Source organism: Camellia sinensis, chromosome 3 (assembly GCF_055761805.1).
Source record: "Camellia sinensis isolate YWXY chromosome 3, ASM5576180v1, whole genome shotgun sequence".
Taxonomy (NCBI): Eukaryota; Viridiplantae; Streptophyta; class Magnoliopsida; order Ericales; family Theaceae; genus Camellia; species Camellia sinensis.
In genome coordinates, this window is record NC_138963.1 from 42,233,426 (window position 1) to 42,257,528 (window position 24,103).

Consider the following 24,103-nt stretch of genomic DNA (forward strand, 5'->3'; position numbering starts at 1 on the left):
ATGCACGTGTAAAAGATACAAAACAGATTATGATGTGTCAATGTTGTATTTCCATTTCTAAGATTTAGTTAACAAAGATCTTCAGAATGATATATAAAATGTACACTTGCATAGAATTCTAATAATGTCATGAAGCCCATTATGCCTCTGCTTATTCATATGTTGTGAAAGGCATTGTAAGCTCCTCAATCCCATGGTCAAATATATTCCTTAGTTATCAAATGTACACCTGTTAATACCAACTAATGGACAAAGTATTTCAAATGGATGGAACACCATTATGCCTATTTTGATAAAGTATTTTAGAAACATCATTATGTGTACAACTTTTAAATGTGTCAACTATTATAACTTTTTTTGGGGGTGCAATCCGATATAATTACTACTTCCGATGCAACATTCCAGCTCAAGAGAACTTCTTTCACCTAAAAAAACCAAGGGTTACATCAGAGCTTCAATCCCATTTCACCTAGAATAACCAAGGGTCACATCAGAGCTTCCCAAGATCTGGACTACATAACAACCTGCAATGCTTACAAGTTACATGACATATTTGTGATTCCCATCATGGTAATCAGTCCATTGTCATCAAGTTTTTTAAGTTGGTGATTCCCTAACAAATTACAAAGTCCCAACCGTTCATGCCAAGATGTTAGCTATACTTCCAAATGGTTCATTAACAAGATAAGAAGAAATTTTTATGTAAACCAGTTTCTTTTTTCTTTTAATTTTTTTTTATTATTAAAATGCATTTTCTTCTCAATCTCAACATCAGAGTGTGTATTTATTTGGAATATTAAAGATATGGTATTTTTTTTTAGCATACAGGTATTTGGTAAATATTTTGGAATAAGTGCAAAATGAAGCACTACGGATGGCATGAGAATTTTTTATGAGTGGTGATTCATCCCACTAATTTTTGGACCACTAATAGCTCTAATGAGCTTTAAAAAAAAAAAAAAAAAAAACTCAAGCCAAAACATCACATCACTTTGATGGGGGCCACTGTGCCACATCATTAGTGATGCTCTAGAGCTCCCAATTTAGTGCTCTAAAACATTGAATGTAGCGAAGTTCAAATAAGCAGTCAATTAAATTTCCAATAAGATATGAATTATGTTTCCATCCTTTAATAGAAGTGGAGGGAAAAAAAAAAACTCATTGTAATGTAGCAGGAACATAATTTGCTACCGAGTCAAAGCATTTAATGTAGTCGTAGTGTTAAATTAGGTAAGGGCATGGTATGTGTCTGGCATGCATAATTGGAGATGCACTCAACAAATATGTATAAATAAAGGATTTTACCAAATAAATATGTAGAGACATCAAATACTAAATATTTGAAGGCATACAAAAAGTAAATGACAACTGGATACATTAAAAAATTTATCTTTAATCCTTCCTTAGGGGCAGCAAAAATGTTCAAATAATTATAAACAATAGAAATAGGATGCACATGTGGACCACAAATCACTCACTGGTTCATCCAGCAAATGGGTTACGTATAATGAGATTGATAAAGACGGATCTCATCGAGGAGGAGAGATCTAGCCCTGTTGATTGCAGCAAAGCATAGGCAAATGTGTTCCTCAAGATCCTTAAGCTGGCTAAGAAAATTACGATGGTTCTTTTGAAGTTGCTTTGCAACCACATGGATGGGATGTCTGTCTCTGCCTCTCGCCAATCCGAGATGAATAAGAAGCTTATCATCCTCAACGCCAGCATATAAACGTTTAACCAGGCGATCAATCGTGTTGAGGTCATTGTGAAGAACATAAGTACCCCTGGCTGCAGCATCAAGCTGTGCCACATGGGCAAGCTCCTTCTTAGAGATCTTGGAAGGAAGGAACGCAGGGAGTAGTGGGCCTGCAACAATGGCAACAACAGCATGAGAAGCTATGGCCACCACAGATATGGCAACACCAACAACAGAACCAATCAAACAAATGGCAGAGCAAGTGGTAGCACTTTGGAGGAGGCGGACCCTAGAGCGGGACTTGCGGAGCCGGCGGTGGAGTTGTTGTTTGAGCTGGGAGAAGCAGCGGCGCATGTCTTGGAAGTTGCGGGACTCAGGGTCGGGGAAGGGATTGTTGAGGTGGTCAAATTGAAGGAAGACATCAAAGGCTGTGTCACACTGAGATTGGGAGAGAGAGTTGGAATCAGTGTCTAGGGGGAGGACATCAAGGAGTTTATGAAGATCACAGTAGAGAGAGTGGGCATTGTGGACACTATCACGGAGGATGAGGCACAGATGGGATGTGTTCTCGCTGTGGTCAAAATAGGCAGATACAAGGTGAGTAAGCGTGTTGGGCCGGGCATGCTTAAGTGCCTCTTGGACCCACTCTCGGCTAGGGTTAAGGATCTGTGCCAAAAGCTGCTCTGCACAATGGGCATCCGTGTGCCCTGAGTCTGGATTTTTATAAGAAGGGTCACTAGGATGAATTATGGACCATATTTCACTGAATGACTTGGACTGGGTGGCAAGGGTGTATTCATCAATGAGATTGACTGTAGGAGAGCGTTGAGCACTTGACCTCGGCGTACCCTCGGCTGAATTCCCTGCTTTTCATTCACACAATTAGACAAACACATTAAGGCTCCTTTTGGATGAGTAGATTTCAAATGAATGGATTTGAGGTTGAATTTTACAAAATTATAAGAAGATTAGCTATAAAAGATAGGCTGATAACTCTAAAACGGAGGATGGAATAGAGGTATGAGACATGTATTTTTTAAGATCTTTGTATAAGTAGAATCTTTATGGAAGGATTTCAAATAACTATCACCAAGTTATTTGAAATCCATCATTATAAAGCTCTTAAATCCATTCTTAACATCCATATATAAAAATATTACATATACTACTTAAATTATTGATGCCAAATCCATTCATTTCAAATCCTAAATCCAAAAGCTTAGAAGACTTTTACCTTTTGTGTGTAAATGAATTGAGGAGACCAAATTAGAATTTACCTTGCTGCGGTGGTGGGAGTGATGAAATGAGATTTGGTCTTCTTGTTGACAATGATGGCATGCAACAATGCAGCATTTGATCATGCCTCTGAAATTGGGAGGCGGGTGACTAAAAATCAATGGACCATGTGTTTGGGCATTGGCATCCAAGCATCCAATGAACTTCTCATAGCATAGAAGATGGTTTGAAAGCACATGGTTTGCTTTAATAATTCATCTGTTGAGCATGAAAGAACGACTGAATGGAAGCGAGTGCAGTAACAGAACAAAAGTTTTGCATATCAAGAAAAATAACAGGTAGTATTGCAGCAGGAGATTTCACCTCAACAATGTATGAGGACTGAAAATTAAGAAAAATGAAGCTTCACAATGACTGAAAATACTAGTGGGTTTTGGAACACTTCACAATTATCCTCCTAACATTACTTTGCTGCAGTCTGCAGATTAGCAGCAGTGACATATCTGACCGAGACAAAAGAAGCACACAAAGTTTCTGATAGTATCTATACTGTTCTATACTATTATATAAAGCAAACGCTGAAGTTAGTGTTGATGTTACAGCTTTTTATTTCTGAAAATTCCCTTCTCTAACTGCCACTGCAACTGCTAAATTCAACTATACGTAGTAATTGCTATTAACTGTTTCAGTTCTCTCCAATTGCTTCAAATGATTGCCATAATTATCAAATCCAATTACAAATTTCACACACATAGTGTGTGTCCACCTCTAGTTGTTCTTATTATCTATACTAATATATAAAGCAAACAGTTTTTATGGTGTGGATGTCACAATTTTTTAGTTTACTCAAAATACCCTCATGTAACTGACTACCGTAAATGACCTGCCTCATTTAACTGATCAAATTCACATTCAGATTCAAATCAAAATTTAACAGCACGCCCATCAGGTGGGCACACCGGTTGAAGTTGGTATGAATGAACACAAAATGTCACAGATTTTCACTTTTCCAAAATGCCCTTTTGTAATTCAATGACACCCATAAATCTGTAACCGTCTATTTCAAGCACACTCATCAAATGTGCACACACACCTTCTAGTATTATTAAGACCTCACTCACGCTTCCAATTTTTTTTGCCCCTCCTGCATAAATTTTCTGGCTCCACCAATGGCCAAGGAAACCCAGTGTTAAAGCTGGTCTATTTTCCAGTCTCACTCAGATCTTTTCACAAACATGTGTGCGACAAAAACAAACAAAGGGCTAAAAGAACCACAACCCACAACCCACATGCTTGAACAAGTAAACACTGCGCGAAGAACCAATACAAATGAGCAATTGCAGAGAAATTGAAACAAAACCCAGAAACAAAGACCATTAATTTCCAAGTATTCATGCATATATATATGTACCTGCACAATCGACGAGTGAGCGATGGATTGCTGAGGTTTAATGGTGAGGCATTGACGCAAATGGGTTGAATTTTTTTATTTTTTTTGGTGGGTACGATCATAGTAGCCTCTGAAGAGCATGCGATCCAAGACTTGGGTTTTGACTTGTCTCTCTGTATATGAGCGTTCATGGGATCCTTCAGATTGTTCACTGTTAATCTGGACCGTTCAATCATTTTCAAAAAAGCGTTGGGGAGAAAATTTCCTTTTGTCTGTCCAAATGGTCAACCCTATTATATTGTTTGATTGAAACTTCTCACTTTACTCCTTTAAACTTTTAAATTCTCACAATTGTGTTACTTTAATTCTTCAAACTAAATAATTTTAATAATTAAAATCATAAATTCAATTTCAAATTTTTTAAGATTAGAATAATAATAATATTTCAAAAGACCACATCAAAATTATATATTTGTCTATGTCTATGTGTCATCATTTATTATTTGTCTACGTATTTGTTTACTTAATTTATTTATACGCATAGACCGGATAAACACCTGATTATTAAAAATAAAAAATAAAATAAAGGCACAATACAAATAATATTTTGTAGAAGGTACACCAAAGAAATTCTTTTCTAGCTACTGGTTAGTTTACAACTTCATTTACCTGCAGCATTCAACTTCAATAATTTCTACCAGCCTGTGAGTTCAAGAGATAGTATTGAATTAGAAAAACACTGTAATATTCAGTATGTTTGGTTTCAATTTTCTGAATTCAGTTTTTTGAAAATTGATTTTTTTTTTTTTTTGTGTTTTTTTATTATTTTTAGTGAATATTTTTTAGGATAAATTATGCAAATAGTCCCTCTAGTTTACACGATGTGTCAATTTGATCAATGTAGTTTTAATTTGCTCGATTTTGCCCCTTAATTTAACGGATTGTATCATTTTAGTTCAATAAATAATGGTTGTTAAGTTAATTTAACGGAATGTCAAATAATGTGTACTTTACACGATGTGTCAATTTTGTCTCTGTAGTTTCAATTTTCTCGATTTTGACAAGGACTAAATTGACACATTGTGAAAAATACATGGACCAAATTGATACATTGTTTGACTTTCCGTTATATTAACTTAACAACCGTTATTTATTGGACTAAAATGACACAATTCGTTAAATTAAGAGCAAAATTGAGCAAATTAAAACTACATAGACCAAATTGACACATCGTATAAAGTACAGAAACTATTTGCACAATTTTTCCTATTTTTGAAATTTTAAGCAATTTTTTAAAATTTTTTTAGATACACCTTACCTAGATGTATTTAAATAGTAAAATATATGTGAAAAAATATTTTAAAAAATTAATGAATACATAAAAATACGAAAAATGTATTGAATTTTTTATTTTATTTATATTTTTTGGTACTTAGTTTTATTTTAAAAAAAAAGAATTCAAAAATATTATATTTTTTAAGTATATTTATGTTAAATGTATCTAAAAATTAAAATAAATTATTTAAAATATTAAAAAAATTCATTGAAAATATTAAAATATGAAAAATAAAAAATAGAAGATCATAAACCACATTTATTTTATTATTATTATTATTTTGTTGCTCTTCCAAACAGCATTTTCCTGAAACAGTTCACTTAATGCATAAGGAAACAAATATACGTGATTAGTCAACCTCACTATGACTATCTAAGTAAGACATTGCAACAGCAGCATGAAAAGCTGACCCGATTTGAAGAGCCTCCTCATCAATAAAAAAGTGAGGCGAGTGCAATGGGTGATCTGATTTCAGAGTCTCGTTCTTTGTCCCGACAGCGTACATCACAGCCGGCATCTTCTGTGAATAGAAGCTGAAATCTTCCGCTCCCATAGTCACTGGAAGTATCTGCACATTCTGCTTCCCAAGCAGGACCTCTCCAACCCCCTTTGCGTGTTCATACAACACTTCATCATTAACGAGTACTGGATAGGGTAGGGGTGTCTCCTCCATGAAATCCACCGTGGCATTACACCGATGCATGGTTGCCTGAATCTCGATGATCTGCAGGCAAAACATGTCCATTCTGCTTTATGATTTGAATGGCCAAGATAGGGGGGAAAAAAGAAAAAGAGGAGGCAACCTACATGAGGCTGCTAAAGTAGGGCCTGAGTAGGGCAAAGTTGTATGCAACCTTAACTACATTTCTGGAAAGATTGTTTTTGTGACTTGAACCTATGCCACTAGGACATTAATGACAAGCTATGAAACATGGATACTTCTAATAGGAAGTCGTACCCGTATCAAATATCGATACTCCTCAAATACTTGCAGATACATATATGTTACTTTCTAAATGTATACAATACTTGATGTTAGTTTTGAAAAGTATCGGATACTTTTCGGGCACTCTAGGTCATGTATACTATTATGAAATTGTAAGAATTTTTGCATAGTATTATGCAGTAGTGGCCCAAGGATCTGTGAGGCCTTGAGCTAAACATTAAACTGAAATCTTAACGAAATCTTAACATACCAGGACTCTGAAAAAATTGGGGCCTTCAACAATAAGAATGTTATTAAAAAAATTTGGGGCCTTGAGTGATGGGTTAAGTGGCCTCATGATTGAGCCAACTTTGGTATTATGGTATAATTATCAGAATAAATACAAGAATAGTTTTGTTCAATATTTTCTTATTTCTTAGCAAAGTAGAAATAGTAAGATTAAAGTGGTACGCCACTTTTTCAGATTTTATCAAATTCACATGTCCACTAAAAAAATACAAATAAATTGATTATTGGCTCTTAAACGAATATCTAATTACTAAATGATGGTTTCTCACAAATCTTTGAGCTAATGTATAAAATAAAATTAAAGCATAATATTTTCAACGTATTCTGATAGATTTTGTCATATTGCTATATCCGTATCCATACTTCATAGACGACAAGCCTTATTGTTGGGCCAAATTGACTTTCTACTATAGGAATATAAAAATGAAGAACAAATATTTTACCTCTTTGATTCTTCCCTTGGTGTGGGAGAGACCTTGAGGGCTCAAGCTTCTATAAGTTCCCCCAAACTTAACAATCTCTGGAATCACATTTCCTGCTTGGCCTCCCTCTATGAACCCAACTGTTACCACCTACATGATTTGAAATGGATGAATATATAGTACCTTTCATACTACGGTCTATTATTGCTAGTTTCTAGGTTTACGAGTTCATTCATGCATGTATTATATGAAAACAACTAGTTTCGTTCAAGCCTTTGGCTTGGGTGTCGCTTCTTTGAAGCTGTGTTGACCTTGAGCATCACTGTAATATTTATATATTTTTTTGTATAAAACTAACAGCTTACCTACCAAAAAAAAAGAGCGCGTTCTTAAAAAGATTTCACATGAAGGAAAGAGAGAATTTACTCCGGCCTCAAGAGGATCCGTCTCCCGTGACACTATCTGTTGGAGAGCAATGATAGCCAATGATGCTACAAGAATTGGGTCTTTAGTTGTATGGGGCATTGCCGCATGCCCGCCCTTCCCTTGAATTGTGGCCGTAAACAGTCCAGCACCGGCGAGCACTGGACCAGGCCTCGAAGCAATTGCGCCAGTGGAGAATGATGGATAAACATGTAAACCAAATATGGCTTCTACATTATCGAGAACAGTATCTTGCAACATATGATAAGCACCGGCATAACCCTCTTCTCCTGGCTGGAAAACTAGCTTCACTGTTCCCTGTAATGTACAAGTTGGTAAAATACAATTTAGTAACCCAATAAATATGGAAGAAATAATAAATTTATTGTTTTCATTATTGGTGAATAGTACTATTATTTTGAAGTTACCTTCAATTTGTCCTTCCTTGCTTGGAGTAACTTTGCTGCTCCAAGCAGCATTGCTACGTGAGAGTCATGACCACAGGCATGCATCTTGCCATCAATTTTGCTTCGGTACTCCCAATCAACTAGTTCCTTCCAAATGGATGGTGATGTTGGTTTCATGGGACATCAAATTAAAAAAATTTAGAAACTTCTAGAGGGAAGCACATTTTCTGTAAAGCAGAAAACATTAGTGGCTTCAAATCAATTGCGATACAGTTGAAAAAGGATCTGTCATATGCCCTTCACCCCTTCTATGGATATAGAATAGTGCTGGTCCCAACCAGTGATTGGAAAGTGCCAGGATCGTTAAGCACTCAAATTGACCAAACCACAAATTATGGTCACAAGTGTTTCAAATTTCTAAATACAGATATAATGGAATAGAAGTGGCATAGTATCTTCTTAAAACCAAATAAGTGGATTGGTTTGTTTTCAATTTACCCTTCTTTGTATCCAATAAGCTATCAAAAGATACCTAATGTTAAAGATTTTGTGGTCACCTCTTGATTTTGGTAAACTTATTACAATAATGCTAGTTACACCAAAACACACACACACATACATGCTTGCGTGCCTACACACTAGTCACACACATACTCATGGGCATGGGTAGTATGAATGTAAATGTGTGTTTGTGGGTGGGTGGTTTGTGTAAATATCATTATTGAACTTGTTATGTTGACGTTCTGGAAATTATATTGCCCTTCCTAAGATTTTTATAGTTGGTTTACAAATTACCCCTTCAATCTGTCAGCTGTCAGGATAACTAACTGATTGCGTTGATGTAAACAATTAAAATTTAAAAGATACAAATTTCAACCCTATGTCACCACTGCCCTCTGGCTCTTCATTTTATTCTCCATCACAACTCGGTGAACCAAATGAGAGCACATCAACTCGGGCAACAAGTGCATAACCAAACCACCATCCATTAAACCCATTGCCACTTTGAAGCCATAGCTGAACCACCATTGATGAGACCACCGGGACAGCCACCATGCCCTCTCACGAATGTCACCACATCACCCCTCATACCACCCCCTACAACCCCTTCCTCCACCATCACTACCCTCACTTCCTCTTCCTCCCCCTCTTGTATAGAACCTACAACACCTACCCTCTTCCATCAGCGGCATAAGGCAACAAAGGGCCACCAAACAGAACAACCCCTCTTAATCTCTCTCTTTCCACCTCCCTCCCTCGTCAACTGCAACATCACCACTCTCCCATCCAATCTCCCTGTCCTGCGATCTCACTCTCTTTCATTTACAAAAGTCAATCTCCAATTCCACCCATTTGAACCCTCTCTCTCCCTCTCCCTCTCCCTCTCCCTCTCCCTCTCACACACACAACCCACCACCTCTTCCTCCAACTCTCCAATATAGAACCATTAACACCTCTGACACCCGCTGGCAGCATAAGGCACCAGAAGGCCACCAAACATAAGGGAGTAAGGCATCAAACAATTGTTACATAAGAGTCATGGGGGGGGGGGGGGGGGGAGAGAAATGAGATGAAGGAAAATCAATAAATCTATATTTGCTGTTTCTTAATAATTATTTCATACAGTTTTTGAGCTATATAATTAGAATCCATCCTAGTTTATTTATGATGGGGAAGGGAAAAGTTGACAAGAGCTATAAGCAACGCAGCTTAGTCCAACACCAACTCCAAAGTTCACCAACTCTTTTAAGGCATTTTATTAGTTGATGTAATATATATAAATAACAAAATCTACTCTTTGTGATTTTTAAAATAGAAAAACACGAATGATATTTACATATTGTACAAAATCAAAGTAATAAAATCAATGTTATTACGCAAAGTGTGAAATAGTTGATGGTCAGCTCATGTACATGGTAGAAGTATTCAAGAAATAGAGGGTCAAAAGATTTTTTTTTTTTTTTTCTTTTTCAAAAACATAGGAAATAAAATAGAATTATAGAAGGCTAATAAAATATGGGGAACTTACCAATAAGTCCCCATATATAAAGTTCAAGACCCATCTCATCCTCAAACAAAACACTTGCACTAATTAGTCCTATATATTTTTAATTGTTACCAAAAAATCTTTTCTTTTTTTTTTTTAATTTACAGACACTGTTACATCCTACTACCGTCGGATTTCCGTCAAATGGTCACCGGAGACTCGTCGGAATGTTCAACATCACCGGGAAGTCCGGAGTATCGTCAGAAGTTCACCGGAGTGTTAAGAGTGTTAATGGAAGTTGCCGGAACGTTCAGAACTTCACTGGACGTTAAGAACATCATTGGAGACTTATCGGAATGTCTAGAATATTGCCCGAAAAAAAAAAAAAAAGAATAAATGGAGAAATTAGAGCAAAAAAACATAGCAAAATGTGCTAAATATTGATAAACAAAAAGGAAAAAAAAATGAAATGACAAAAACCAGCAACAATGGGAAAAACATATGTTATTTTTCAATTTTTGTAAGGTTTAAGCAAATAATCTCCAATATTGATCAAACTGAAAAGCAAGTTTTGAAACTGTAAAATGTTGCAGTTTCAAAGCAAAAATCTATTAAGCATTTATCTTTTTTAATCAAACTGAAAAACATGTTATGAAACTGTAACATTTTACAGTCCTAAAGAATGTTATGAAACTACAAAATTTTATAGTTTTATACCATGATTCATTCCAGCATAAAAAAAAAACTGAAACTACAAAATTTTACAGTTTTAAACCATGATTCATTTCAGCACAAAAAAAAAATTGAAACTGCAAAATTTTACAATTTTCACTGTCTGTAACTAAAACTCGAAAACAACTTGTTCAGAACTTGAAAATTTTCTCCATTAGAACAAAAAAAGAGAAGTGTATAGTAAAGAAAATGTAGAAAAAAATAAGAGATTGAAGGAGAAAGACGGATATAGAGAGAGGATTTTACTCCGGCAACTATTTTTTGTTTAGATCTAGCCAAATCTGATGTAGATCTACTTAGATCTGATGTAGATCTACATCAGATCTAAGTAGATCTACTCATCTTCTTCGTCGAAAACATATCTTCTTTATCGTCGATGAGGGTAAAGTAAGGAGTCGACGGTCGGTAGTTGCCGGTGAATCCCAATCGATGGTAGTCGTCGGTCGTCGGTGACTATATATCAGAAAGAGAAAGAGAAGAAGCAAGATATAATTACCCGTTAATAATCGCCGGAAATCACAAAGAGCAAAAGAGGCAGAGAAGAAGAATAGCGTTATAGGACTTTTGGGTATAAACAAAAAGTTATGGGACTAAATAGACTACACATTTTTCAAAAAAGACTTCTTGGTAATTTTTCCAAAAAATATTTTTGAAAAACTTAAGGGCTCCCTAGGCCCATACATAAATAAAGTTTGACTGTGGATATGTCATTGCCATTTCCGTTAGTAAAATCCATAACACTAAATACCCAATTGGAAGACTTTGCAAATGGCACAAGTTAACACTAGAATGTGCACACCATTTTTTTTATTATTAGTCCATTAAATGAGACATTATCCCTCACCAATTTTTTTCCACTGTCAACCATAAAAACTACTTTAAAAAAATGTAATTAGTTACTGGAATTTACTTCATGCAAGTGAAACTATCCGTTGACTAAGAAACTACATAGTGATAATTTTGTCATTTAAGAGCATCTCCAACGGTTCACCTAATTTTTTCCCAAATCTGAGTAAAAAAATGACCATTTTCTCAATTTGATACAGAATGCTCCAATGGTTGATTTTCATCAAATCTGCTCCAGGGACAACCGGTTGGTCGACCGGTAAGGCAAAAAATTTTATTTTTTATTTTTTATTTTAATTGTTTGAACCTACCTATTTGAACTGTTTGAACCTTTTAGTGGTCAACCGGCTAGTCGACCGGTAAGGCAAAAATATATATATATATATATTTTGAATTGTTTGAACCTACCCATTTGAACTGTTTGAACCTTTTAGTGGTCGACCGGTTGGTCAACCGGCCGGGCAACTGGCTGGTTGACGGGTTCCTCTTCTCCAAAGATCACAAACAGTAATTTGCTGAAATCTGCATCCTGTTCTCAGTTTGATGATTTTTTTGTTCAATTCTCAATTTGATACCAGCTTGGTGAAGCCGTTGGAGTTTCAAAAAGTGCCTTTTTCACCAAATTTCAAATTTGATGCCAGGTTTGATGAACCGTTGGAGATGGTCTAAGACCAATCAACACGGCAACAAATATACGTATACTTACAAGGAGCTTCTATTTTCATACATCTTCGCATACTATTTTTAATTTGGATATCTAACTTTTGAATATAATTATATGGTTCAAAAATCAATTAACCGATAAAAGATGGGGGAACTTACCAATAAGTCCCATATACAAAGTTTAAAACCCATCTAATCCCTAAACAAAACACTTACACTATTTAGTCTTATATATTTTTAATTGTTATCAAAAAATCCTATTTTTATTTTTTTTAATTTACAGATGCTGTTACATCTCACTACCATCGGACTTCCGTCAGACGGTTATCAGAGACTCGCCGGAATGTTCAACATCATTAAGAAGTCGTCGGAGTATCAACGGGAAGTCGCTAGAGTGTCGCCAGAAGTTCACCGGAGTGTTATGAACATCAATGGAAGTCGCCGAAATGTCCAAAACGTTCGCTAGATGTTAAGAACATCATTGAAGACTCACTGGTATGTCTAGAATATTGCTGGAAAAAAAAAGAAAGAATAAATGGAGAAATTGGAGCGAAAAAACATAGCAAAATGTGCTAAATATTGATAAACTAAAAGGGAAAAAAAAATATAACGATAAAAAACAGCAACAATGGGAAAAAACATATATTATGTTTCAATTTTTGTAGGGCTTAAGCAAATAATCTCCAATATTGATCAAACTAAAAAGCAAGCTTTGAAACGGTAAAATGTTACAGTTTCAAAGAAAAAATCTATTAAGCATTTATCCTTATTAATCAAACTGAAAAACATGTTATGAAATTGCAAAATTTTACAGTTCTAAAGAATGTTATGAAACTGTAAAAGTTTGCAGTTTTAAACCATGATTCATTCCAACACTAAAAAAAATTGAAACTGCAAAATTTTACAGTTTTTTATTGCCTGTAACTAAAACTTGAAAACTTGTTCAGAATTTGAAAATTTTCTCTATTAAAACAGAAAAAAGAGAAGTGTATAGTAGAGAAAATGTAGAATAATTAAGAGATCGAAGGAGAGGACAGATATAGAGAGATGATTGTATTCTGGCAACTATTTTTTGTTTAGATCTAGCCAGATCTGATGTAGATCTACTCAAATCTGATGTAGATCTACATCAGATCTACTTATCTTCTTCGTCAGAAACTAGGAAGCATAGATACGAATACAAGATACGGATATAGCGATACGACAAAACCTAAAAAAATAGGATATCGGTACGACTAGGATACGTTTGTGAAAAATATATATTTTAAAACTATTAATAGTGAGTTACACATAAGCTAAAGAACGTTGAGAAACCACAATATAATTTTATAATGCAAAATACTAACCTTTAAGAATTTTGTATTAATTTAAGCTAGTAGCTCATTTACTTTTTAAATTTTTAATAGGTCTTGCAAATATTTCATTTCAATATCAAGTTTAATATATTTATATTACAATAATAGAACAATTCACAACTTGTCCCTATGTTTTTTCCTTTGACACTAGTGAAAAATATTGTATTTAAGTTTACTTGCTTATTTATTTATTGACATTTAATTTTACCATTGTTATATTCTCTTGTTAATTCTTACTTTCTATGTACTTATAGGGGACATGCATGAAATAATTAGGATACATCAATTTGATAAATTCTATTATTTAACTCACTATACTCTTCTTATCGAAGAACTTAACAAAGTATTAGAAAAATATTCTTATATTTATACTTGCAATTATATTATATTATATTACTATGCAAGAAATGTTATAATTCTAATTTCATAAAACAAGTAAACATGACTTGGAGTATCCGACACTTCAAAATTAAGTATTCGATACTCCAAAATTAATGAAAAAATAATTAAGAAATATCCGATACTTTTAATAAGTATCCGATACGTATCCGTGAGTATCCAAGGAGTATCGGTATTTGATACGGATACCTCACCTTATTTGAAGTATCCGTGCATCAGAAACATATCTTCTTCACCATCGGTAAAGGTGAAGTAAGTGGTCGGCAGTCAGTTGTTGCTGGTGAATCCCAATCGATGGTAGTCGTCGGTCGTCGGTGGCTATATATCAGAAAGAGAAAGAGAAGAAGCAATATGTGGTTGCCCGTCGACGATCGCCGAAAATCACAAAGAGCAAAAGAGGCAAAGAAGAAGAAAGGCAGAGAAGAAGAAAAACGTTATAGGACTTTTGAGTAAAAATAAACGGTTATGGGACTAAATAGGCTACACGTTTTTCAAAAAAGACTTCTTGGTAATTTGCCCTTATGAAGCACGGATACTTCAAATAAGGTGACGTATCCGTATCGGATACCGATACTCCTTGGATACTTGCGGATACGTATCAGATACTTATTAAAAGTATCGGATACTTCTTAATTATTTTTTCATTAATTTTGGAGTATCGGATACTTTATTTTGAAGTATCGGATACTCCAAGTCATGTTTACTTGTTTTATGAAATTAGAATTGTAGGCTCCATTTGGTAAGCATCTCAAAGTATAGTTCTACCCATTGATTTGAGTGTGCTGTTTGTTTAGAGTTTTCAAATCATAATTCTACACCCATTTCTTAAAACTCAATTCAAAACATAATCATTACTTTTCAAAACTCATAACCAAACACATAATTCAAAACTCAATTCAAATTAATATTTTAATTTTTTTAATATTTTTAATATTTAAATATTTTAAAAATATTTTAATTTTTTTAAGACTGTAAATATTTTAATATTTAAACATGTTACGATTTTTTTAGTTTTTTAATTTTTTGAATATTTTTAAATATTTTAATTTCAAGATATTACGATTTTAATTTTTTAAATTTTAAAATATTTTATAAAAATAAATTCAAACTCTATTTTATAAAAATATTTTTAAATATTTTAATTTTTTTTGTTATGTATTTAGTTACGATTTGAGTGTAGAGTTGTGAAAGTAGTATAGAGTTTCGAGTTATGTGTTTGCTTATGAGTTTTAAAAATAATTTTTTAATTGAGTTTTGTTTTATGTGTTTGGTTACGATTTAAGTGTAGAGTTGTTTTTAAATTTAAAATATTAACATTTTAAATTATTTAAATTTTTACGATTTAAATTTTTTGAATATTTATTTTAATTTTTTACTTATTAAATTTTTTAGATTATTTAAATTATTTAAATATTTATGATTTAAATTTTTTGAATATTTATTTTGAAAAAAAAATTATTTCCTTTGTAGTATTTTCAATTAAAAAATTGATTAATGTTATTTTCTGTTAATAATAATTTTTTTTAATTGAATTTTAAAAAGTGTTTGGTTATGAGTATTGATCAGAATTTTTAATGGTGTGAAAGTAGTGTGTTTTGTTATGAGTTATATAATTTGAATTAAGTTTTGAAAACTCTTTCCAAAACTCATAACCAAACAAAATTTTCTTACTTCACATGTCAAATCAAACTTTCAAAATTCAATTCCACACTCAATTCAAAACTCAATTCAACACTCTATTCAAAAATCATAACCAAACAAATTTTCTACACTCAAATCATAATTCCACAACTCACAAACTCAAAATACAACTCATACTCTCAAATCATATTTACAAAACTCTATCAAACGCAACCGTAACATTTCTTGCATAGTAATATAATATAATATAATTGCAAGTATAAATATAAGAATATTTTTCTAATACTTTGTTAAGTTCTTCAATAAGAAGAGCATAGTGAGTTAAATAATAGAATTTATCAAATTGATGTATCCTGATTATTTCATGCATGTCCCCTATAACTACATAGAAAGTAAGAATTAACAAGAGAATATAACAATGGTAAAATTAAATATCAATAAATAAATAAGCAAGTAAACTTGAATACAATATTTTTCACTAGTGTCAAAAAACATAGGGACAAGTTGTGAAGTGTTCTATTATTGTAATATAAATATATTAAACTTGATATTGAAATGAAATATTTGCAAGACCTATTAAAAAATTAAAAAGTAAATAAGCTACTAGCTTAAATTAATACAAAATTCTTAAAGGTTAGTATTTTGCATTATAAAATTATATTGTGGTTCCTCAACGTTCTTTAGCTTATGTGTAACTCACTATTAATAGTTTTAAAATATATATTTTTCACAAACATATCCTAGCCGTACCGGTATCTTATTTTTTTAGGTTTTGTTGTATTGCCGTATCCATATCGTGTCGTATCCGTATCTCGTATCCGTATCTATGCTTCCTAGATTTGCCCTAAAAGATATAGCTATTTTTGTTCAAAATTTGATGTCCTAATGTTGTAATTTTATTTGAAATTTGATATATAAATTTAAATAAAAGGTAAATTACACTAGTCTCCTTTGACGTTTGAAAAAAATATAATCAGTTCCACATTTTTTACATAATTACATTGACGTTTCTTTTACAAGGGCTAAAGCCATCGAAACTAATGTAGACGATGGATAAATACTGAAATAAATAAAGATAAATACACATTTTTTAATAGACAACGATGACATGTCATTTTCATACTCTCTCCGTCCCAAAATAATAGTCCCTTTTGGAGAATCCAACTTTTTTTTTTATTGTACAATTATTACATTTTAAAAATATTAATATTTCAAAATTACCCTTTGATAGTACATTTTTTTGGAATATCAGTTGTCATAATTGTACTTTTTATGTTATTAATGAGTTTAGAAAAAGGGCAAAATAGTAAATTCATATTATTTTATTCCTTGATTTTTTAAAAGGGATTAATATTTTGGGATAATGAACAATGGAATAAGGGACTAATATTTTGGAACGGAATGGAGGGAGTACAACTAATGAATTTATGATGAAAAAAGCCTAACTCTTTTGTAATTAAAATTACTAGATTAGTACAACTATATCAAAAGTGTGAGACTAATTTCATCTTTTCTAAATTTAAAAAAAGCCAAGTGTAATTTATCCATTAAAAATATTTATGTACGGAGACAAATTAAAATGTGAAAATAGAAGTCCTCACTTATGCGTTATGCGTTAGGTTGTAAGAAAAAATTCAATGGGCCCCATCCTATCCTATTTATTTGAAAATTTATTGATGAAATTTCAATTCAATTCAATGTACGCTTCATTTGTTTGGGTGAAAATATTTTGTATGATTTTTTTTTTTCTTTCTATGTTTGGTGGTGGTAAGAAGGTGAAGAGGGAGGTTGTGGTGGTGAGGTGGTGGCATCAGTAATGATGATGATGATGATGATGACGACGATGATGGAGGTGAGATTAGCGGTGGTAGTATAGTGACATTAGTAAGAATTTAATTTAGAAAATGTTTTATGACTTTTAAAGGTAAAAAACATTTTTTGCTCAAATAAATTTGTTTCCGTTGACGATGACATTTGTTTTCATTAACTTTCATTTTTAATTATACCAGATGCTAAAAAGTACAAATATATATATTGTCCAAACAAACGGAAAAAAAAAAATTCTAATTTTTTTCATCAATTTGTAATAATTTTGTAAACATACTTCCCCTAAGTCATTCCTAACCCCTACTGCATATAAAATAAGGCTGTGCAAAATATCACCCAATCTGTGCCGATCCATCCACTAAATGCGGGTTAGTTTTGAACTGCAATTTGAAATTTATAATTCACCATCGAAATCGCTTTGCTCCACTATAATTAATACATACATATATATATATACCTCTAATGAAATATGAGTAATGCTATAAATCCACAAATTCACCCACAATGATGTGACAAGGAAATTGGGCCCTCAATTATTGGAAGTGTAACAAATCAAAAATTGACACCTATCCTAATATATCATTGTGGGTAGAATTTTTGAGTTTGGATCCTCTGCCAAGGTTCCTACACCCAAAACGACATCGTTTTGGGTGTTGAAAAAAAATCAATCCAGACGAGAAACTGAGACTGAGAAGAAGAAAATCAGAAGAAGAGGAGAAGGTACCACCGGCACCACTCTTCGGTGACCCCCACAGCCCGACCCACTGCAACCACCACTCTCTGGCGATTTTCCTTAATGTTCTTGTTCTTCGTTCTCAACTCTGCTTCATCTTCCGCGATTAAAAGAGTGATAACATTTGTGGAAAAATAATAAAGCTTAATCTGAATCCTTTTTCTTATTTCACAGTAGATTTTTCCTTAATGTTCTTGTTCTTCGTTCTCAACTCTGCTTCATCTGAAGCAGAGTCTTTCTCGATTAAAAGAGTGACAACATTTGTGGAAAAACAATAAAATCCGAATCCTTTTTCTTATTTCACAGTAGATAGGAAAGCCAATGCCTAAACAAATTATAAGTAGCTGTTTGTCAAGGTGCAATCTTCTAAAAAAACTCTCTATATCCACATCACTATTCTTTTACTGTTTCACATGACAACAAAAAAGTGAAAGTAGAAAAATCAAACCAAACACTCACCCAAACCAGTCCCAACAATGCAAATCAAAAGCTAAGATTAGACCACACGTCTTCTTCTTCAACATCACCTGTGGCGGCAGCAGCTAGGGTTTGTAGTGGCGAAGAGGAGGAATCAAGAAGGGAGTGTCACTGCAATGGAGGCTGGAGGGCGATGGCACGGGGAGGAGATGGGTTGGGGAAGATCGGCTTGACCGATGATAGTGGCTGGCGGTTGGTGGTGAGATCAAGATCACGAGAGAGAGAGAGAGAGAGGTGGTGGTGCCGGGCGTCGATTGTGGAGGTGGTGGTAGTCGCATTGGCGAGGTCACTAGAGAAGCTTGAGTCGATGAGTTTGCTAGTTTTCAGAGAGAGAAAGGAGAAGACGAAGAAAGAAGAAGAGGAAGAGAGAGAAAGGAAGTGGGAACGGGGAGGTGGGTTGCGACAGAGAGGTGGCGCCGGTGGGTGGAGAGAGGGGGTGGAAAGTGTTTGAGATAGTAGTCAGCAGCGGTCGATGCTAGAGAGAGATTGTCGGTGAGCTTATTGATTTGTTAAAGATTTTGTGTGTTTTTTTTTAATTTTTTTACCCAAAACGATGTCGTTTTGGGGGCACTATAGGAATCACGACAGGGAACTATGGTAGAAGATCTGGACTCATAATTGTCGAATTTTTTTGGGTCTCAAATACTTTTCATGAAATATAATAAAGAAAAATCAACGTGAGAGATTTAATATGTGAAATTTATTATAAATTAATGCTATTGAAAATAAGTTATAATAAAATCGTCGCTAAAAATAATTTTTATGATGATTTTTTATATAAGCCGCTAAAAATAGCAGTTAGTGACATTTTCCTGTGACGAATTTTTCAAACTATCGCTAAAGGTTAAAAATTTATGACTTTTTTTGTAATAATTTTTTTTAAACCATAGCTAAAACTTATAATTAACGATATTTTTTGTGGCAAAATTTTTAAACTGTTGCTAAAATTTAAAAATTAGTGACTTTTTTGTAATGATTTTTTAAAACTATCGCTAAAAATTATAATTAACGATATTTTTGTGACAAAATTTTTAAACTGTCGCTGAAAATTAACAAATAATGATTTTTTTAATAGTATTTGATGAAAAAGTTATTAATTATTATAAAACCTATTAGACAATAAGTCCACTTCTTATGACTTATACGTAAGTCTTCCTTATATATATATAAATATTATTCAAATTAGTGTTATATATTATGTAAATACTTAATAATTATTTAAAATTATTCTTCAAATAACTAGCAAATTGGAACCGTCCAAATTGATTTGATTATTTATTAATCCGATATTTGTGATTTAATTTATAATTTTATCCTCAAATAGTAACAAATTGCACGCACACCCCTAGTACAAAGACACGTTCTTAAAGGCGCGTGACTCATCATAGTTAACCGAGTCCGACATCGACACGACGACACCACACTTCAATTCAATCTAGTTTCCGGGAACTTATACATATACTGTTACGCATATATATTTTTTGGCCGTGCTACGTAGCCCGAATGCACAGAGGCTCGATTGCCCCGAAAATTCAAATGACGTCGTTTGAATTTTTTTTTTTTTCCCTTTTCTTCTTCCTTCCCCCTCTCTGCTGTGTTGCTCTGGAGCTCACTCAAAACTCAACAAACAAACAAACTCAAAAAAAAAATCAAAAATCAAACCCACAGCAACAGCAACAGCAACAGACAAACCCAAATCAAAAATCAAAACTCAAAAAAATCTCACAAATCACCAAATCTACACAAATCAAAAAAATAAAAATAAAAATAAAAAATGAGGGGAAGAGAGAAGAACAGAGAAAGAAGGAGAGGAGGAAGAAGGAGGAGCTCTCCATCGCCCATCGCCATTGCTCTGTGTGTATACACAGATCTGTGTATACACACACACAGATCTCTCGTCGCCATCACGCCATTGCCGCCGTTGCTCTCCGTCGCCCATCGCCATTCGCAGATCTCTCGTCGCCATCACGCCGTTGCTCTTCTCTCTTCCTCCTCTCTCTTTCTCCCTCTTCTCTCTCTCTTCTCCCTTCTTCCTTCTCCTGTCTCCCTTCTCTCTTTTCTCTTGTCGCTGTTTAAGGAGAGGACAAAAAAAAAAAAGAAAACGACGTCGTTTTCAATTTCGGGGCAACCGAGCCATCATCTTTTCGAGCCTTCAAGCTTTGTTCTATATTTTTTTCGATACAATATACCGTGAGTGTATGGAAAGTTATTATTTTAGTAAGTTATTTTAATTTTTAATTATTTTAGTAGATTAAAATTTTTGTTTTTGGAAAGATAGTTAGATTTTTTTATAGTTAGATGTGATATTTGTGAGAGAAAAAATAAAATAATTATAAATTTGATGTGATATTTTATCTTATTAATTATTTTAATCTATCTTATCATTTTGTGAATTTTAATCCAACAAACTCAAAAAAAGCCTTTAGCAAACACCCCACTGGTACACATTTATGGGTTACGCTAGGGTAGATACCCTGTGCGTTTAACTAAAGTAATAACTAAAAAATTAAATTATAATTAATATTATAATAAATCATAATTAATTCCATAGAGTTTACACTCAAGAATTTACCTTATGTTATATTTAGTCCGGAGATTTGAGTAGAAATTTAAGAAGAAAAAAATAAAAATAAAATATGAATAAAATATATTTACGTTTCATTTAATTTTATATATTTTTTTCTTTTTTCTTTTCAAATTCCGTTCCAAATCTCCTTAATCAAACACACGTAAATATATATAGTAATATAATTTATGATTACAGAGGGAGAGGGAGGGAGCTTTTAGAACCTGGAGAGAGAGGGCATCCATATCAGCTCGGAGGGCAAAGAAGGGTCGAGCCCCGGACCCAATCGAAGCCACGACCCCAGTCTTGGCGACCGGCCAAGCATATTCGACGGCGAGAGAGTCGAGCTCGGATCGAATGAGTTGACTCGTCTTGTGCTCCTCAAACCCGAGTTCAGGGTACTGATGGATTCTCCTTCGGACCCCTCTGACCCAGTCGAAGAACTCGGGCTTTCTAGCCGATTCAAGCAGTTCCCGAGCCAGAGGCCCAATCTCCGAAGCACGTGATGAGGATGATTGTTGGTGTGAAAATGCAATTAGCAAAAAATTGATGATGAGGATGATGTTGAGGAAGGAGCTCATAGAGGCAGTAGAGTGATTCATTATCCAAAATTTGCGGCACTTGTCTGTAGAATGTGACTCAAAACTAGTTTAAAATATTGTTTTTATTTATTTATTAACTTCTATGTGATGATGAGGTGGCAGCAAAGTTTAGACTATATGTCCGTTTGTTTTCAGAACTAGAATAGAGGGGTTGATAATGTGAGGATTGTTATTGAGGAGATTAAGTAAAATTGTGTTTGTTTTGATGATAGTTGTTAGTGTGGAGATTATTAAATTATTTTTATATAAAATAAATATAAAATAATAAAACAAATAAAAAAATATAAAAACATTAAACATTAATGTTTTTAAAAAAATACCCAATATGTAAAAAATTTTAAAAAAATAAAAATAAAATAAAAAATTTTCAAAATAAATAAAATAATGATTTTTACTTAACAAAAAATACAAAGAATTAAACATTAATGTTCAAAAAAAAAATGCCCGACATGTAAAAAATAAAATAAATAATAAATAAAAATAAAAAATTTCTAGTCCGCCGGACTATTTTTCTAATACCAAGTCCTACAGGCATATCCTAATCCCCTCTCCAAGGGGATTCGTAGTCCGGAGGGGATTACGAATTCCCTCTCCATCTCTCAAAACAAACATGATATTAGTGAGTTCTACCTCACTATGAATCCCAATCCCCTCTCTATAACCTAAAACAAAACGGCGCCATATACCTTAATAACGTTAACGTTAACGTTTTAGTTTATGGTTATAAAAATTTTATAAATTAGTTTTTGTTTATTTTTAGAAAAATATAAATTACAAATACGTTTGATTTGTACAAAATGTTTAAAAAATTTTAAAAACATAAACTAAAAAACATATTTGTTAAGGTCTAAAATATTTATATTTATTTTTTATTATTTATGACAATGAGATCATACACATTAACAATCTCCCCTTCTCAAGTGGAACACATACTCTTTCTCTCTCTCTCTCATCTCTCTCTCTAAATTTGTGCAATGACATATATCCATCCACATACGTCTCTCTCTCTCTTTCCCTCCCATTTTTCTGTATTATTATTATCATTTGCAAACCTAAACACAACAATACAAACCCATCCAAATCCACAAATCCAATCCCAACTACTGAGAAAAACAAGATCGGATTGATTGAAGATTGAAGATTGAAGGTTGAAGGATTGATCATTGATTATGTCATATTCGTCGTCGAGTAGGTCGAAGAAGAAAGATAAGGGCATTGATTCGTACAAGAAAGGCGGCTACCACGTGGTTAGGGTCAGCGATTCGTTCTCCGGCGGATGCTACATCGCCCAGAAAAATCCATGGAAGCTCTTGATGAAACACAGACAAAGAAAGAGAGAGAAAGAGAGAGAGAAGAGAGAAGAAAGAGAGACAGAGAAGCAAGAGAGAAAGGGGGGAGAGAGACTGACCTAAGATCGATTGAGTTGAGAAATTTGCAATACCTCTACAGATTTGCAACAGATATAATGTTTAAAAAAAAAATCCATGGAAGTGGTCGATGAAACACAGAGAAAAAGAGGAGAGAAAAGAGAAGAAAGAGAGAGAGATATGCAACAGATATGTTGTTTAAAAAAATAATCCATGGAAGCTGTCGATGAAACACAAAAAGAGAGAGAGAGAGAGAGAGACAGAGACAGAGACCGAGACTGAGACTGAGACTGAACTATTCTTCAAGCTCTTGGTGAAACACAGAGAGCGAGAGAGCGAAAACTTTTGATATTACTGTTATATTTTGGAACTTGAAAATTGCTTCTACGCAGTTTTGAACATGGATCCAACTTACTAATACTGATCCTCCACGGTTTTTTCAACTTCTGTTTTCTGTTTAAAAATCAACGTAAACTCATTTTTTGAGTTTATAATTTTTCCTCAAATTTACAAACTAAGACAATCATTTATAAACCAAAAAAAAAAATATCAAACAAGTTTTTATGATAGTTTTTAAAATTTTTGTAAATACAAATTGAAAACTGAAACAAAAAATGTTACCAAACAGCCCCTAAAAAATAATTCTAATTTAAAAGTTGGTTTTAATTTTTAAATGTAATAATGTGATAATTAATTAATATATTTAAATTAATTTTTTATATATATTTTTAATTATTAATTAATTATTTGGACTTGTATATTAT

The 24,103-nt window shown here is 33.3% G+C and overlaps 2 protein-coding genes across 9 annotated transcripts; both read right to left on the reverse strand.

The window, feature by feature from the left end:
• Positions 1-1,284: 1,284 nt before the first annotated feature.
• LOC114265946 (UPF0496 protein At3g19330-like) lies at positions 1,285-3,112 on the reverse strand. Of its 2 annotated transcripts, XM_082919625.1 has the most exons (3): positions 2,974-3,112; positions 1,969-2,559; positions 1,285-1,866 (listed from the first exon to the last, which is right to left on the reverse strand). In XM_082919625.1, exons 1-3 carry the CDS (start codon positions 3,047-3,049, stop codon positions 1,499-1,501), a joined length of 1,035 nt encoding a protein of 344 aa, XP_082775751.1. In that variant the 5' UTR covers positions 3,050-3,112; the 3' UTR covers positions 1,285-1,498. The 2 variants fall into 2 exon arrangements, with proteins under 2 accessions (XP_082775751.1, XP_028062621.2); XM_028206820.2 differs by having other exon boundaries at positions 1,285-2,559.
• Positions 3,052-22,178, reverse strand: LOC114265913 (IAA-amino acid hydrolase ILR1-like). 7 transcript variants are annotated; one of them, XM_082919623.1, is made up of 8 exons: positions 21,595-22,178; positions 8,166-8,291; positions 7,741-8,055; positions 7,336-7,464; positions 6,069-6,382; positions 4,992-5,024; positions 4,344-4,495; positions 3,054-3,190 (listed from the first exon to the last, which is right to left on the reverse strand). In XM_082919623.1, exons 1-7 carry the CDS (start codon positions 21,970-21,972, stop codon positions 4,441-4,443), a joined length of 1,350 nt encoding a protein of 449 aa, XP_082775749.1. In that variant the 5' UTR covers positions 21,973-22,178; the 3' UTR covers positions 3,054-3,190; positions 4,344-4,440. The 7 variants fall into 7 exon arrangements, with proteins under 7 accessions (XP_028062613.2, XP_082775750.1, XP_082775749.1 ...); XM_082919619.1 differs by having other exon boundaries at positions 7,684-8,055; XM_082919620.1 differs by lacking the exon at positions 3,054-3,190 and adding an exon at positions 4,105-4,240 and having other exon boundaries at positions 7,684-8,055.
• Positions 22,179-24,103: the final 1,925 nt, after the last annotated feature.